The 16,724-nt window shown below is 45.3% G+C and overlaps 1 protein-coding gene across 1 annotated transcript; it reads left to right on the top strand.

Moving 5' to 3' along the window:
- The first annotated feature begins 403 nt into the window (after positions 1-403).
- Positions 404-16,009, top strand: LOC136161573 (zinc finger protein 135-like). The gene is made up of 5 exons (XM_065926558.1): positions 404-463; positions 6,210-6,301; positions 7,050-7,176; positions 8,606-8,707; positions 11,957-16,009. Exons 2-5 carry the CDS (start codon positions 6,248-6,250, stop codon positions 13,837-13,839), a joined length of 2,166 nt encoding a protein of 721 aa, XP_065782630.1. The 5' UTR covers positions 404-463; positions 6,210-6,247; the 3' UTR covers positions 13,840-16,009.
- The last annotated feature ends 715 nt before the right edge of the window (positions 16,010-16,724 follow it).

The raw sequence follows: 16,724 nt of genomic DNA, 5'->3' as shown, positions 1-16,724 counted from the left end.
CCCAGGAAAATTGAACAATTAAGTAACAGGCTCGATTCATTCCCCATCAGTGCTGTCTTGAAGACTTTTACTTTAGCAAGAGGTAGTTCAGTTAGATGGGTTAACTTGCCTATGACGTCGTCTTCTGTGGAGGACAGTGAAAGACTCCGGCTATAAGAGGAACACTCACTGTGCCAGTAGAGCCATACATTTCCCAAATACTATGTTTTCAGGAGCTGCAAAGCAGCTATCTACACTGTTCTCTCTCCCGACCTTCTATTTCTGGACTCCATTTCCCAGCATTCCCACGCTCTCAGAGACCCGAGGCCTGGAGGAGCGTGAGCCGCAATGGTTTTCGGGAAATGTGGTCCAGTTTGCGAAACCGAGTTTAAAGTACCGGGACTTGTACCGCGCAGGCGCTCTCCGGGGCTCGAAGGAGGGCGGGAAGGCCTGGCCGTCGTGCACCACCCGCGGGGGCGCACAGGTGAGTTCGGATCTGGTGGACCCGAGAGGTAGCAGCTGGGTGTGGGCTGGCCCAAGCAGGCAGGCAGGCACGTAGGGGGCGGGCCAGAGTCCGCCTGGGTGGGAGGGGAAGGGCCCTGTGGGCAGCGCCCCGCCCCCTCCTGTCGCTCGCGAGGCGGCCCCAGAACCGACTGCCTTCCACTCAGCGCGCAGGAATTGGGCGCCTGCTGTTTGCGAGGAGTCTATCCAAGTGCAGAAATGTTGCGATTTCCTAGAAAGGAGAGTGTACCAGTTCTTCACTTGGCAGGTGAAGAAAGAGGCCAGGGAGATTCCGAGGCTTCTCCCAGATCCCAGAGCTGATGAGTGGTCGACCTGGGCTCACGCCCAGGGATGTCCAACCCCAAAGCCCCAGCCTGCTCTGCACGGTCACGCCCTCGGTGCCTGTCCTGATCCTGAGCGTCTGTTCCCCTCTCTTTGGGTCTCGTCTTCCCGCTCTAATATCCCACCATCACCCTAATCCCCATTCTGTCTCCCTCTCTCTCCCTAGGTCTCTGCTTCTTTATCTCTGAGTCTGTCCCCTTCTCTCTGGGTCTCTGTGTGCCCCCCGGCCCCATAAGTCTCTGTGTTTTTTCTAAAAACAAAGTTTCGGTTTCCTTCAAAACCATTGCATCACGATCACACGAGGAAGTGAACATCGATACAATACAATTGATTAGCTACTCTGCAAGCTTTCTTCAGACTTCGGTAATTGTCCTAATAATGTCCTAAATGGCAAAAGAAAAATCCCATATCATGCACTGCATTCGTGGTCCTATCTGTTTAGTCTCTGTTAACCTGGAGACGGAACCTCCGTTCAGTCTTTTTTTGACCTTCATCGATCTTGACCTTCATCGATCTCAGCAATCCTGAAAATAACACACCGTGTGCTTCTAGACGGTCCCTCAGTTTAGACATGTTGGAAGTTCCCTCGTGTTTAGATTTAGATCACATGCTTTTGGCAGGAATACCTTAGGAATGATACTGTGTCCTTAACAGACCAACAGCCTGTGATGTCAGCTTGGCCATCACCGGTCACATTGGTCTTGATCACTTGGCTAATGTGTCTGCCAAGTTTCTCTGCTTAAAAATTACCTTCATTTTATAATTACAGTAATCACCTTCCCCTTGGAGCATACACTCCAAGATCCCCAGTGGATGGCTGAAATCTCGGAAAGTACTGAACCCTCTATATACCATTGTTAACTAAAGAATAAAACAACCAATTATTTTACCAGCAAAATGGGCTTATTCAAGAATAACAGAGAATTGTAATTCTGGAAAAGAAGGTTATAGCAAAAGCCATTTTAAGTTCAACAAATGAGAGAGGGAGCTTTATTTTATAGAGAAAGAAACAAAACAAGGAATTCGGGAAGAGTTGTTTCTAACAAAAGTCCATTGGAGAAAAGTGAAAGTTCCAGGTGATTATGGTTTCTCATTGGCCTAGTTGCTGCTGTAGTTAATTTCTCGAAGGAGATACAGTGTACATCTTTTCCAGTTTTATGTGTGTTCAGTTGCTAAGTTATGTCCAGTTCTTTGCAACTGTAGCTTGTCAGGCTCCTCTGTCCTTGGAAATCTCCAGGCAAGAATACTGGAGTAGGTAACCATTCCCTCCTCCAGGGGATCTTCCTGATCCAGAGATTGAACCTGCGTCTCCTGCACTCCCAGCAGATTCTTTACCATCTGAACTGCCAGGGAAGCCCCACTTTAAATGAGGTTCCCCTTTATTAATTTTCACACCATGTTTCTTCTAAACAGTTGTACCTATGATGAAGTTGTATTGATAAATTAGGCACAGTAAGAGATTAAAGGTAATAATTGTATATTATAACAATATAGTATAATAAAACTTTTATGAATATCATCTCTCAAAAAACCTCATTGTACAAATTTAATGCCTCTTGCACTAAGCTCTTAGGCACTGTGACTAACTTTTGCAGGTGGACTTTTTTTTTTCTTTTGGCTGTGCCACGAGGCTTGCGAGATAATCCCTGACCAGGGATTGAACCCGGGGCTGTGGCAGTGAAAGTGTCCTAACTACGGGATGCCAGGGAAGTCCTGAATTTCTTTTTCTTTCTTCACAATTTCACGGTTAGAAGATTAATTCTTACCATAGCTCTTAGCAACCTCGGCATGATTTTTTTCTTCTTTCTTTATTAAGTTGAAAACTTTCACCTTTTCACTTCAAGCTTCTTTTTGGCATATTCAAGTGGCCAGCATCAGCATGACTACTCTTTAGCTTTGGGGCCATTATTAAGTAAAATAAGGGCTACTTGAACACAGGCAGTGTGATACTTCAAGAGTCAATCAAGACAACTAAGTGGCTATCACACAGGATGGGGCTTCCCAGGTGGCTCAGTGGTAAAGAATCTGCCTGCCAACACAGGAGACACGGGTTCGATCCGTGGGTCAGGAAGATCTCCTGGAGTAGGAAGTAGCAACCAATTCCAATGTTTTTGCCCGGAGAATCCCATGGACAGAGGAGCCTGGTGGGCTACAGTCCATGGGGTCACAAAAGAGTTAAGACATGACTGAGCTACTGAACATCTGGCAGGATGCACTGGACAAGGGGATGATTCACATACCAGGTGGGACAAAGCTGGACAGAATGGTGTGTGATTTGAAACTGATGAATTGTTTCTTTATGGAATATTCCACTCAGTGTTTTTGGACCACACTTGACCTCAGGTAATTGAAATCGCAGAAAGCGAAATCGTAGATAAGGGGACTCTGCAGTAATGAGTGACTTGTGAGGATCTGCAGTAATGAGTGACTTGTGAGGAGAGTTAAGACTGTGTAAGACCTTCATGAAAATTTCACCCACTGGTTTCAGCCCTCAGATGCATGCGTTTTCCTGTGTAGCTAACTGTGTTTAATATATGTCTGTTTGCCACCTGTGAGACTCTGGGTCTATTCTGAACTGTGTTAGTTCCCCATTTCTGCTGTAACAAATTACCAGAAACTTACTGGCTTCAAACAACAGAGCTGCAGTGTTCTCCTGCAGTTCTGGAGGCCAGAAGTCTGAACTGGTTTTCACTGGGCGACTATCAAGATGTCAGCAGAGCTATGCTCCCCACCACACCAGAGGCTCCAGGGGAGAATCCATCTCCTCTCCTTGCCTTTTCCAGCTTCTGGGGGCTGCCTGCATTCCTTGGCTAGTGGCCCCTTCCTCCAGCTTCAAAACTAGAGGCATGGTGCCTTGTCTCTCTGATGCCACTCCTCTTTACATCTGTCCCACCGCCTTCTCCTCCGTGTCAGATCGACCTCTGCCTCCCTCCTATAGGGACCCTTGTGATCATGCTTAGGGTCCAGCCAGATAATCCAGGATGATCTTCCCTTCTCAAGATGCTTATCTTAATCACATCAAAAGTTCATCCTGGGGGATTTTCCTGATGGACCAGTGGTTGAGACTTCATCTTCCAACGCGGGAGATGTGGGTTTGATCAACCTGGTCAGGCAGCTAAGATCCCACATGTCTCGCAGCCAACCAAAACATGAAACAGAAACAGTATTGTGGTAATTCCATAAAGACTTTTAAAAATGGTCCACATAAAAGAAAAAAAAACCTTTAAAATCTTATTTAAAAAAAAGTTCATCCTAGGCCTTCTCTGGTGGTCCAGTGGCTAAGACTCTGATCTCCCAATGCAGGGGACCCGAGTTCGATCCCTGGTTGGGGACCTAGGTCCCACATACTGCAACTAAGGGTTCACATGCCACACCTGAGACCCAGTGCAGCCAAATAAATAAATATTTTTTAAAAAGTTCATCCAAGGGATATGTTTGGGGACCATTATTCAGCCCACCACCTGGTCTATTGCCCACGCCTGTTTTCCCCACAGGCAGAAATTCCCTTGAGGGCAGAATCACATCTCACTCATCTCTCTGCCCTTAAAACCCTAAGTGGATCCTGTTACTCACATGGGGCACAGAGCATGTTTGATGAATGAATGGAGGAGACCACAGGCTGAGCACCAACTTCTCTCTCTCTGTCTCTTTTTTTTCTTTTGGCTGTGCCACGCAGCATATGGGATCCCTGATCAGGGATCAGATCTGTACCCCATGCAGTGGAAGTGTCAAGTCTTAACCACTGAACCACCAAGAAAGTCTCTGAACACCAACTTCTCTTTGTAGAGGATTCTTGAACTTGGTTTCAGTAGCTGGAATCTTTCTTTAAATGACATCTTAAGCAGGAGTCCAGGATCCTGAAGCAGGATTTTGGGACAGGTAAAAGGAGCTCTGCAAAATGTGGTCCATCCATACAATGGAATATTACTCAGCCATTAAAAGGAATGAGGAGGGACTTCCCAGGCAGTCCAGTGGTTAGGACTTCACTTTCCGATGCAGGAGATGCAGGTTCAATCCAGGGGTCTGGGAGCTGAGATCCCATGTGCCTCGGGGCCAAAAACCAAGTATAAAACACAAACAATACTGTAATAAATTCAATAAAGACTTTAAAAATGGTCCAGATAAAAAAATTTTTAAAAAGGGAAACCATCACAATATTGTGATTATCCTCCAATTAAAAATAAAATAGGAATGAGGCACTGATTGTGTGCTGTAACATTGATGAGCCTGTAACATGGATGAGTCTTAAACACATTGTGTTGAGTGAAAGAAGCCAGACACAAAAGGTCATATATGGATGGTTCCATTTATGTGACATGTCCAGAGTAGGCAAATGCATTGAGACAGAGAGATTAGTCATTGTGGAGGGTGGGGGAGGCTGGCATGGGAGAAGGGGGATTCAAGGGTGACTGGTTAATAGCACAAGGTTCCCCTTCAGGGTGATGATTAAAGTGTCCTGGAACTAGATAGCTCTGATGGCTGCACACCATTGTGACTGCATTAAATGCCACCGAGTTGTATATATTCAAATGGTTAAAATGGTGTATTTTCTATGTGTTTTACCACAATTTAAAAATTACAAGACACTTCTGTGTATAAGATAGATAACCAACAAGGACCTACAGTAGAGCACAAGGAAGTCTACTCAATATTCTGGGATAATCTGTAAGAGAAAATAACCATAAAAGAAAGAATGAACATATAATATGTATGTGTAACTGAATCACTTTGCTTTACACCTGAAACTGACACAGCATTGCAAATCAACTCTACTCCAATATTAAAAAAAATTTTTTTAAGACAAATAAAAATTATAAGACAAAAAGGAGGGGTTGTTGGGCTTTCCCTGGTGGTCCAGAGGTTAAGAATTCACCTTGCAATGGAGGGGACATGGGTTTGATCCCTGGTCTGGGAACTAAAATCTCACATGCTGGGGAGCAACTAAGCCTGCGTGCCACAAATACTGAGCTGTTGGGTCACAGTAAAGAGTCCATGTGCCACAGTGAAAGATCTCACAAGATGCAGCTAAAACCCAACACAGCAAATCTGTAAAACAGAATTAGCTCTGCGAGCAGACTGCTGGATTTGATTCTCACTCCAACACTTGATCTTTCTGTGACCTTGCGCAATGACCTTGGCCTCTTGGGCTCAGAGTTCCTCACCTGGGGATAACTGTAGCTGCTTCTCTGAGAGCCGTTGTTTGGGTGCAGTGGGCTGAACCCCTTGATTGTGAATGGTGATGGTTACAGAATGGAGGCCTCAGGCAGCCTGCCCTGAGCCTTTGCCTTGGCTCTCAGGAGACCAGGGGCCCCTTTGTCACGAGATGTCTTTGGCAGAGTGTCTGTCCAAGCCAGAACTGACGCCCTCTCTGCTCTGTCTCCCTCTAGTAGCTTTGTGGACTCAGGTCTGGTCCTTTCTTTTGGGGATGCATTTCTGGGACCCTGCAATGGCCATCAGGACCCTGACAAGCAAGGGCCAGGTGAGTCTGGGCTCCCTCTTCCCGGAGATAACTTTGTGGGCCCTAGAGGGCCTCCCTGCCTCTGTGTGTGCCCTCACGACCTTCTGCCTCTCTCAGTACTGGGAGAGATACAATGATAGGATTTCTCTGAAACTGGGGGGTGCCGGGTGGGCCGCAGGATGCTCTGAACTGGGTGGGGTGTTAGATGAGGTCTAAAAATCAATCATCTAATGCTCAGCAGCCTTTTGGTTACCAGGTAAAGTGGGTAGTGATGGCTTTGCTTCACCCCTGAGCCTTATTCTTGGAGTCAGGAGTGGGGGTTGGGATCGCGTAGGAGTCTAGGATGGAGTGTGACTTAGGAATAGCTCTGGCACACAATGACTGGGTAGTTTTTTAAGTGTTTCTCAGGGTTGTCAGGTGTGTAGGTTACGCACTGCACAAGGGTACTTCATCTCAATGGCGTGATTTGCTTATCTCCCTCATACATGGGTATATTTATTATAGCAATTTACACGCAGATGGCAGTCAACTGTCATATGCTAGAAATAATTGGTGTAGTATAACAACTTTCCACCAGATGGCGGTAAAGGTGGGGGACCGTGTTCTATACGGTTGGCCAAAAAGTTCGTTCGGGTTTTTGCCACCCTACTCTGCCGACTCAGAATGTTTCAGGCCAGAGAGCAAGTGGTAGGCTCTTGACCCATGACTTGTCCCACCCCGGGATTCTAGAAAGACATGCCCCTCTGTGATGTAATATTGGCCCTTGCAGGAGTCAGTGACCTTCAAAGACGTGGCCGTGGACTTCACCCCGGAGGAGTGGGGCCGCCTGGGGCCTGGCCAGAGGGAGCTGTATCGGGATGTGATGCTGGAGAACTACCAGAACCTTCTCTCTTTGGGTGAGTCTCTGCCCCCTGCCCTCCTCTCATGGCCTCTATGCCCACCCACTGCTTAACTGTGGGCATTCACTCACTGGGGTCCTCTCTGCTCCTCTCCCGGGCCCCTGCTGGGTGGCCCATGCATCTGTCTCTGCAATGGCTTCTCCTAGAATCTCCAGCATACCCAGGCGCCGAGTCTTCTGCCTGTCCCACTGACCCTTCAGCCAGTGCCCCTGCCTTCTGCTGCTTTTTTAAAAAATTTTATTGCAATATAGTAGATTTACAATGTTAATTTCTGCTATGCACCAAAGTGACTCAGTTATACATATATATATCCTTTTTCATATTCTTTTCCATTTTGGCTTGTCACAGGATGTTGAATATAGTTCCCTGTGCTATACCATAGGACCTTGTTGTTTATCCATTCTATATATAATAGTTTGCATCTGCTAATCCCAAACTCCCAGTCCTTCCCTCCTGCCCTCCCCCCAATGCTTGGCAACCACAAATCTATTCTCTATGTCTATGAGTCTGTTTGTTTCATAGAATGAAACATCTGTTTCATTTGCCCTGTACCCGCATTACCCCAATCTCTGCCTCTATCTTCACCTGGCCTTTTTCCCTCCCAATGTGTCCGTGTGTCTCTATTCTTATAAGGACCCCAGTCATTAGAATTAGGGTCCACCCTAATCCATTAGGACCTCATCTTAATTAGTTATATCTGCAAAGCCACTCGTTCCAAATCAGGTCATGTGCTGAGGTCCCTGGGGGCATAATTTGGTGAGAGGAACACTTCCCCCCAGTGCAGGAAGAAAGGAATTGTTTCTTATTTAGTTGCTAAATCATGTCTGACTCTGCGACTCCATGACTATAGCCCACCAGGCTCCTCTGTCCATGGGATTATCCAGGCAAGAATACTAGAGTTGTGTGCCATTTCCTTCTCCGGGGATCTTCCCCACTCAGAGATTAAAACCCACATCTCTTGCATTGGTAGGAAGATTCTTTACAACTGAGCCACCTGGAAAGCCCAAAGACAGCAGGCCTGGAAAAAAAAAAAAAAAAGAATCAGATGAGATGAATTTTAGTTATCTGTTTTGTGGCACCCAATCTAGCCAAAGTGTGATCATGTGGGTGACGTTGACATCATAATAGCCTATTAATTATTAATGAGATCATTTGCTTTTTTCTCCATGTCAAGTCTTCAAAATGTGGTATGTATTTTGCATTCAACTTGAACACAGAGCTGGAAGCTTAAACAGTGACATCGGGGTTCAGGCTCTCTCTGGAATGGAGTAGGCACTCAGTAATCAAGTTTAGTGTTGGCCATTAGATCTTCCAATCATTAGGCATCCAATGTATGCATCTCCTCTGTAGACCCAGGGCCTGGGGCCCAGCCCCAAGGCCTCCCTGTAACCATGGCATCCATGGCCAAGTCTTGTGTCTTTTCCAGGGGCAGGGTTTCCTGGGGCCAAACCCGATGTGATCTCCCGTCTGGAGCAAGGGGAAGAGCCCAGGATGGAGAGGAGAGAAGCCCAGCAAGGTACCTGTCCAGGTGGGTAAGTGTGTCTAGCAGGTGTGAGACATCTTCCCACCCCATCTGTTGTGATCAGTGATGGTTATTCAAGAGTGAGGGAATGTAATATACAGGCTGTCACTTTGGGCCCTGCATTTGAATCCAAGCTCCACTACTTCCTGGCTCTGTGACCTTCAGGCAAGTCATTTAGCCCTTGTATACCTCAGTTTCCTCATCTGCAAAATGGGATCAATGATAGTACCTGGAACTGGGAAGAGTAAGTGAGTTAACATGTAGAGGGCAGCCTGGCGCCTCTCACCCAGGAAACCCCATGCTCAGAATAGGCTCCAGTGGTACTTGGCCTGACATGTTAGGAGACAGGAAGCCAGATTTCTGCCCCTACTAGCCCACAGTCTCATCAGAGGAGGGGACAGAAGCATCTCTGTTTCCATCACTGTCCGTCCTGTTGTGGGACCAGGACTTGCCCCCTCCCTCCCCTTCACTCATCACATCAGGCTCCAGTCCTGTCCCTCCTGCCCCCTCTCTTTGCCCAGTTCCCCCCCACCCCACAGCCCTGGCTCAGGCCTCAGTGAACCTTACCTGGACCACCCCCCCAGCCTCCTTCCTGGCCTCCCAGCTTCTGGTCTTACACCCTGTGGTTCATCTCACAGACAGCCCCAGATCCCATCCCTCCCCTGCCTATAGCCCTCCTGTGACCTCCCAGTGCCCCGAGTCTGAGTGCGAGCCCAAACCTGGTACTTGAGGCCTCACTACATGGTCCAGCCCGTTCTGTCTCTGGCCTCATCTCTCATCACCATCCACCCGTGGTGATACGCTATGCCGTAACCTCACTCACCAAAGCCCCTGTCCCACCCTGAACTTGAACATGTGTTCCCACTCTGGGTCTTTGCACATGTTTTCCCTCTGCCTGGAACACCCTTCCCTGCTTTGTCTGCCTAGCAAATGCCTTCGTGTTCCTCAAGGATACAGGTCACCTCTTCCAGGAGGCCTCCCCTGACTTCCAGGCTGAGTGACCTGCCCCTTCTTGGTGCTTTCACAGCTGCTTGCTTGAGCTATTACTGCACTGGTTCATGCGGCAGTGAGTGTGGGCCCTGGAGCCAGACTCTCTGAGTTCAAATCTGAGCTCTGCCACTGACAGGCCATGTGACTGTGGGCAAGTGACGTAAGCTCTGGGTGCTTATCTGTAAAGTAGGACACTAATAGTACCCACTTCACTGCGTTTCTTATGAGGACTAAGAGAACTCTGGACTCTTGAGACTCAAGTGGGTTTCCATGGTTGAGAACATCTCCATGTGTCTTTGAAGTTCACATCAGTAGAGAAAAGCACATCCACGTGACTCTTGCAGAGAGGATGACTCAGAAGCCTGCATGTGATCTCTCTAGCCTTTGCGTGCTAAGTTGCTTCAGTCGTGTCCCACTCTTTGCAACCCCATGGACTGTCCTACCGGGCTCCTGTGTCCATGGGAGTCTCCAGGCAAGAATATTGGCATGGATTGCCATGCCCTCCTCCAGGGGATCTTCCCAGCCCAGGGGTCAAACCCATGTCTCTAAGGTCTCCTGCAATCCAGGCAGGTTATTTACCCCTAGCACCACCTGGGAAGCCCTTTACCCACACACATATTTGTTATATACTTTGCTGTAGAAACTTTAACTGGGCATTCAACTTGTTGAGTCATGTAAATCCTTCCAGAAAAATCACCAAACGAGTGGATGGTAGTGGGTTCACCCCCAGAGATATGACGACTAAATACAATGTGGGATTTTGAAAATAATCCTGATGTCACTGGATTAGGCAATGGTTTCTTAGATATGACATCAAAGGAACAAGTGACGAAAGAAAAAGTAAATCAGATACCATCACAATTTAAAAATTGTTTGCTTCAAAGACACTGCAAAGAAAAGGCAACCCACAGAATACAAGACAGATTTTGTAAATTATATGTCTGGCAAGGGACGGATAATTCATACAACTCAATAATAAAAAGACAATCTCGTTAAAAATAGGATGGCTTCCCTGGTGGTCCAGTGGCTAAGACTTCACACTCCCAGTGCGTGGGCTAGTTTTCCTCCTTGATCAGGAAACTAGATCTCACATGTTGCAACTAAGAGTTTGCATGCTGCAGTTAAAGATCCTGATTGCTTCAGCTAAGACCCAGTGCAGCCAAATAAATAAATACAAGAAAAAAAGTGGGCCAAGGATCTCAATAGCCATTTTCTTCAAAGACACCCAAGTGTTCAACAAGCACGTGAAACGATGCTCTAACACATGCTCTACCCTATATGTGTGCATGCTAAGTTGCTTCAGTCCACGTCTGATTCTTTGCAACCCTATGGACTGTAGCCTGGCAGTCTCCTGTCCATGGGATTCTCCAGGCAAGAATACTGAAGTGGGTTGCTGTGCCCTCCTCCAGGGAATCTTCCCAGCCCAGGTATCAAACCCGTGTGTCTTACACCTCTTGCATTGGCAGGTGTGTTCTTTACCACTAGCACCACCTGGGAAGCCCAACATTAGCATATACCTGCTACATAACCAGCCATGGTGAGGACCACAAACCAGGCACCAGATGGACGGCATGAACCCTCCACTTACAGTGAACAGTGCTGATAGCCTACTACAGTTTGACCCATGGTTTCGAGCACACAGAAGAAGATAACCTGTAGCAATGTAGACATCCCAGGAGTTTAGTGCTCAGAGTTTAGCCAAGTGTCATTGCCATGGTTACAGAGAGAAATAAAAGCTGAGTAAAGTGGACCTTCTGTGTGAACTCTTTCCCTGCACACGCCCACCAGCAATGGTATGAGAATGCTCCTACCATCCTCGCTTGCCAACATTGAATATTTTTTAATATTTTCCAATCTAAAAAGTATCAAATGGCATCTGAGTAACTTGACTTTTTAGACTACCACTAATGTTGAGCATCTTTTTGCATATTTATCAGCCACTTGTTTTTCTTCTACAGAATATCTGTTCACATTCCTGCTTCACCATTTCATTAGACTATTTATCTTTTTCTTATTGATTTGTGAAAATGTGTTACGCATTATGGCTAAGAAACCATTATGCACATAAACTGCTTTGCCACTCAATTTTTTGTGTGTTTAGAATATACTGAGTCCATCCTTCTGTGTCACAACATGAGTCTACCTCATGCCTTCTGAACTAGCAATATGAACTTTGAAATCTTTTTGAGATTACAATGCCATATCTAAATAATCAGCTTCTTTTGTCCTGGGACAGATGAAGTTGATATTTTCCATTTCTTTCAGACTTGGAGACAAGCTCTGCAACTAATCAGGAGATGCTTCCAAAAAAGAGTATTTCTGAAGAGGTACCTTCCCCAATGGCAAAGATGGAGGGAATTTTAAGGGCAGTGCTTGGAGATGCCAAGCTGGGGGAGTCCTGGACGTGTGACTGTCAGCTGGAAGACCAGGGCAAGCAGGAGAGGTGTTTGAGGTGGTTGTTCGCTACTCTCAAGGAAGATACCCATGAGAAGAGGGGCCTTGACTGCAATGAGCTTAGGAGAAGCTTCAAGAGGACCTCAGCCTTCATCAGGAAGCAAAGAGTGCTTGGGGGAGAGAGGCCTCAGAAGTGGACCAGGTCAAGAAAGAGCCTCAAATGCCAAAGGACCTTTGTCGAGAAGAAACCATTCAACTGCACGGAATGTGGGAAAGCCTTCATCTACCATTCTGACTACATTATACACCAGAGAATTCACACTGGAGAAAAGCCCTACAAGTGTAATGATTGCGGGAAGGCATTCAGCAACAGCTCGTATTTCATCCAGCACCACATCATCCACACAGGAGAGAAGCCCTACGCCTGCAACGAGTGTGGCAAGACCTTTACCCAGAGCTCATCACTCACTGAGCACCAGAGGATCCACACTGGAGAAAAACCCTACAAATGCAAGGAGTGTGGGAAAGCCTTCACCCAGAGTTCCTCCCTCATCAAGCACCAGCGATGCCACACAGGGGAGAAACCCTATAAATGCCACCAGTGTGGAAAGTGCTACTCCCAGGTGTCCCACCTCACTCGCCACCAGAAAATCCACACAGGAGAGAAGCCCTACAAATGTGACGTGTGTGGCAAGGCTTTCTGTCACACCTCCTCCCTGACTCAGCACCAGACAATCCACACCGGAGAGAAACCCTACAAGTGTAATGAGTGCGGGAAGACTTTCAGCCACAGCTCGTCGCTGACGCAGCACCAGCGAGTTCACACTGGAGAGAAACCTTATGAATGCCCGGAGTGTGGCAAAGCCTTCAGCCACAGTTCGTCGCTGATTCAGCATCAGAGAATTCATACTGGCGAGAAGCCTTATGAGTGTCACGATTGCGGGAAGGCTTACACCCAGATCTCCCACCTCATGAGGCACCAGAGTATTCACATAGGGGAGAAACCCTATGTCTGTAATGACTGTGGAAAGGCTTTCAGTCACACCTCTTCCTTTATTCAACACCAGACAATTCACACTGGTGAAAAGCCCTACAAGTGTGACAAATGTGGGAAAACCTTCAGCCAGAACTCTTCACTTACACGCCACCAGCGAATTCACACCGGGGAGAAGCCCTATGAGTGTAAAGTTTGCAGGAAGGCATACACCCAGATCTCCCATCTCATTCAGCACCAGAGGACTCACACGGGAGAGAAACCTTATGAGTGCTGTGCGTGTGGGAAAGCCTTTAGCCGGAGCACCCATCTTATTGAGCATCAGAAGATCCACACGGGCAAGAAACCCTATAAGTGTAAGGAGTGTGGGAAAACATTCAGTCACAGCTCATCCCTCACTCAACACCAGAGGATTCACACGGGTGAGAAGCCCTATGCCTGTAAGGAATGTGGGAAAGCCTTCAACCAGAGCATTCACCTTATTCAACACCAAAGGATTCACACTGGGGAGAAGCCCTACAAGTGTAAGAACTGTGGGAAAACGTATACCCAGATCTCACACCTCATTCAACACCAGAAGGTTCACAGGGGTGGCAAGCACTCTGCATGTAACAAATGTGGAGACGACTTCAACTGGGGATCACACCTGGCAGAACACCAGAGACTTCATACTATGCATGGTGGCTATCTCTGCCGTGATTTTGAGAAAGCCATTTCTTGGAGCACGCAGCTTGCTGATCAGAGAACTCATGCTGACTAGAGAGCCTGCGAGTGAAACAGACTGGTGATTCTGCTGTTGGATTCCATTCAGCCTTCATCAGCAGTTGTAACTTCCTCCCAGAGAGGAGCCCTAACACTTTGTATCAAAAGAGTTGGTTCCTTTATTTTCCTGGAAGGAGGATGGCACCATTTATCAACAGCTGGGACAGCTTCTGATCATTTTAAGGGCTGCACCCTAAAACCATGGCTTCCCCCATATTTCTCAACCTTACAGTGTCTCCAGGTGGTGTGGTAGGTATGGGGTGGTCTAAATGAGATGCATCTTCAGCTGGGATCTTTAATAAGGTCTCTCAATTTTCTGCTGTTTCTCCCTTTCTGTTCTTATGAAGTGTATGAAAACTGAAAATGTTAGTCATTCATGTCCAAGTCATGAGTCATGTCAAGAGTCCAAGAGTCATGTCCAACTCTTTGCAACCTCTTGGACTGTAGGCCACCAGGCTCCTCTGATGGAATTTTCCAGGCAATACTGGAGTGGGTTGGGAACATCCCTTGGAGGAGCGCACAGGAACCCACTCCAGTATTCTTACTGGGAAAATTCCACGGACAGAGGAGCCTGGAGGGCTTCAGTCCATGGAGTGGCAGAGAGACCCAACTGAAGTGACTGAGCATGGTATGGCACACATAAAATATTTACTGGTATAATCACAGATATGTGATTTTAGTAACAATTTTTTAACTTGATATAATGGGAATATTTTCCCATGACAATGCAAAAAAAATATAGTACATATTGTACAAAAATATTAAATATAAAAAATATTAAATATACATGTGTATATATCTGTGTCATTATTTGCCATTTTTAACAGCCGCATAATATTTCATGCTAGAGTTTCTTGAATTTATTTAACCAACCTCTGTTATTGGATATTTGTTTTATTTACTTTTTCATCATTGGACATACATTATTTAACACTTGTGCAAATTATCCCCATAAGATGAATTCCTAGAAGTAAGCTTATGGGATCACAGAATGTCCATATTTAAAATTGTGATAGTTATTGCTAAATAATCCTCAGAAAAGGATAAACCAATTTACATGACTCCTGAAAGTGTATATGAGTGCCTATTTCTTTGTTCCTCCATGTCGTTCATAAATACTCAGTATTAGTCTTATTATTTTTAACATTTCTAATCTAATTAAAAATATCCTATTGATAGGGAGATTAATGATCTTTTTATACACTTATTGATGTTTTGTCTTCTTCAAATTGCTTACTTGTATATTTTGCCCATTTTTAATCAGGCTGCATTTTTGTATTGATTTACAGGAACAAGTCTATGTATTATACATACTAATTCTTTGGTATTTTGTTAGTTTGGTATTTCTCTTAGTTTTGCTTATGGTATATTTGACTATACAGAATGTTAAACTTTCTATGTATTCAGTTCTATTTTCTCTCATACTTTTTAGATCAACTGTCATGCTAAGAAAGACCTTCCTCATGCCCAAGATTATGAAAAAAATTCTCCTGTATTTTATTCTAGTACTTTTATGATTTTTAACAATTACATTTTTATTCCATCTGCATTTATTATGTCTTATGCTATAAAATTTCAATTTCTAGAAAACTTGCACTGATTCCTTGGCTGGTGGCCCCTTCATCCTTAAAGTCAGCAATGTGGCATCTTTAAATAACTCATCAGAATATATTCCACAACATATGTAACTTTCTCGGCATTTTTGGTCCACTTCCTTCTCAAAGACTCACCCCTCTTTTATTAACATATTAGTGTAGAATAATTGGATTTTTAAACTAAGAGAACCTAATTTTGAATCTTGCCTTTGCCATTGTCTTGCTGACTGATCCAGTTTCTTTGTACTTAAAATGAGACTAATAAACTATATTACAAAAGATGTTTGAGTTTCAGGTAACAGAAAACTCAAAACTACTCAAAGAAGAAAGACAGTTTAGGGTTTCCCTGGTGATTCAGTGGTTTAAAAAAAAAAAAAAAATCTGCTCCTCAGTGCAGGAGAAACGAGTTCGATCCCTGCATGCCACAGAGCAACCAAGTCCATGTGCAGCAACTATTGAGCCTGCGCTCTGGGGCCTGGGAGTTGCAACCGCTGAAGCCCGTGTGCCCCATATCCTGTGCTCTGAAACAAGAGAAGCCACTACAGTAGACCTGCATGCTGCAAACAGAGAGTAGTGCGTGCAACAACGAAGACCCAGCACAACCAAAAATAAAGTTGTGGAAAAAAAGACAGTCTACTACCCCAAGTAGCCTAAAGGACCCAAACAAGGCATCCATCTTGTTTACCCTAATATTTTGAGATGCCTTCTATGGTAAGTCGAGAAAACCTTAGCTCAAGTTGTGACAAACACTAGGAAGAAGAAATCTACAGGTAAAGCTGCTATACATTAATATTTCTCTACTATGCATTTGAGATTTACATAGTTTTTGTTTCACCATTACCTTCTCAAATAATTATATTTCCTGATCACCCTTTCATTCCTCTTTCACTCCTTTGCCTGTTTACTTCGTGACATTGTACAGGAAGGAGTGATCAAGACCATCCCCAAGAAGAAGAAATGCAAAAACAGAAAATGGTTGTCTGAGGAGGCCTTACAAATAGCTGAGAAAAGAAGAGAAGTGAAAGGCAAAGGAGAAAAGATATACCCATCTGAATACAGAGTTCCAAAGAAAGCAAGGAGAGATAAGAAAGCCTTCCTCAGTGATCAATGCAAAGAAATAGAGGAAAACAATGGAATGGGAAAGAGTATAGATCTCTTCAAGAAAACTAGAGATACCAAGGGAACATTTCATGCACACAAGATGGGCACAATAAAGGACAGAAATTGTATGGACCTAACAGAAGCAGAAGATATTAAGAAGAGGTGGTAAGAATACAAAGAAGAACTA

This window comes from Muntiacus reevesi, chromosome 2, assembly GCF_963930625.1.
Source record: "Muntiacus reevesi chromosome 2, mMunRee1.1, whole genome shotgun sequence".
Lineage (NCBI taxonomy): Eukaryota > Metazoa > Chordata > Mammalia > Artiodactyla > Cervidae > Muntiacus > Muntiacus reevesi.
This window is presented reverse-complemented; position numbering and strand designations above follow the sequence as displayed.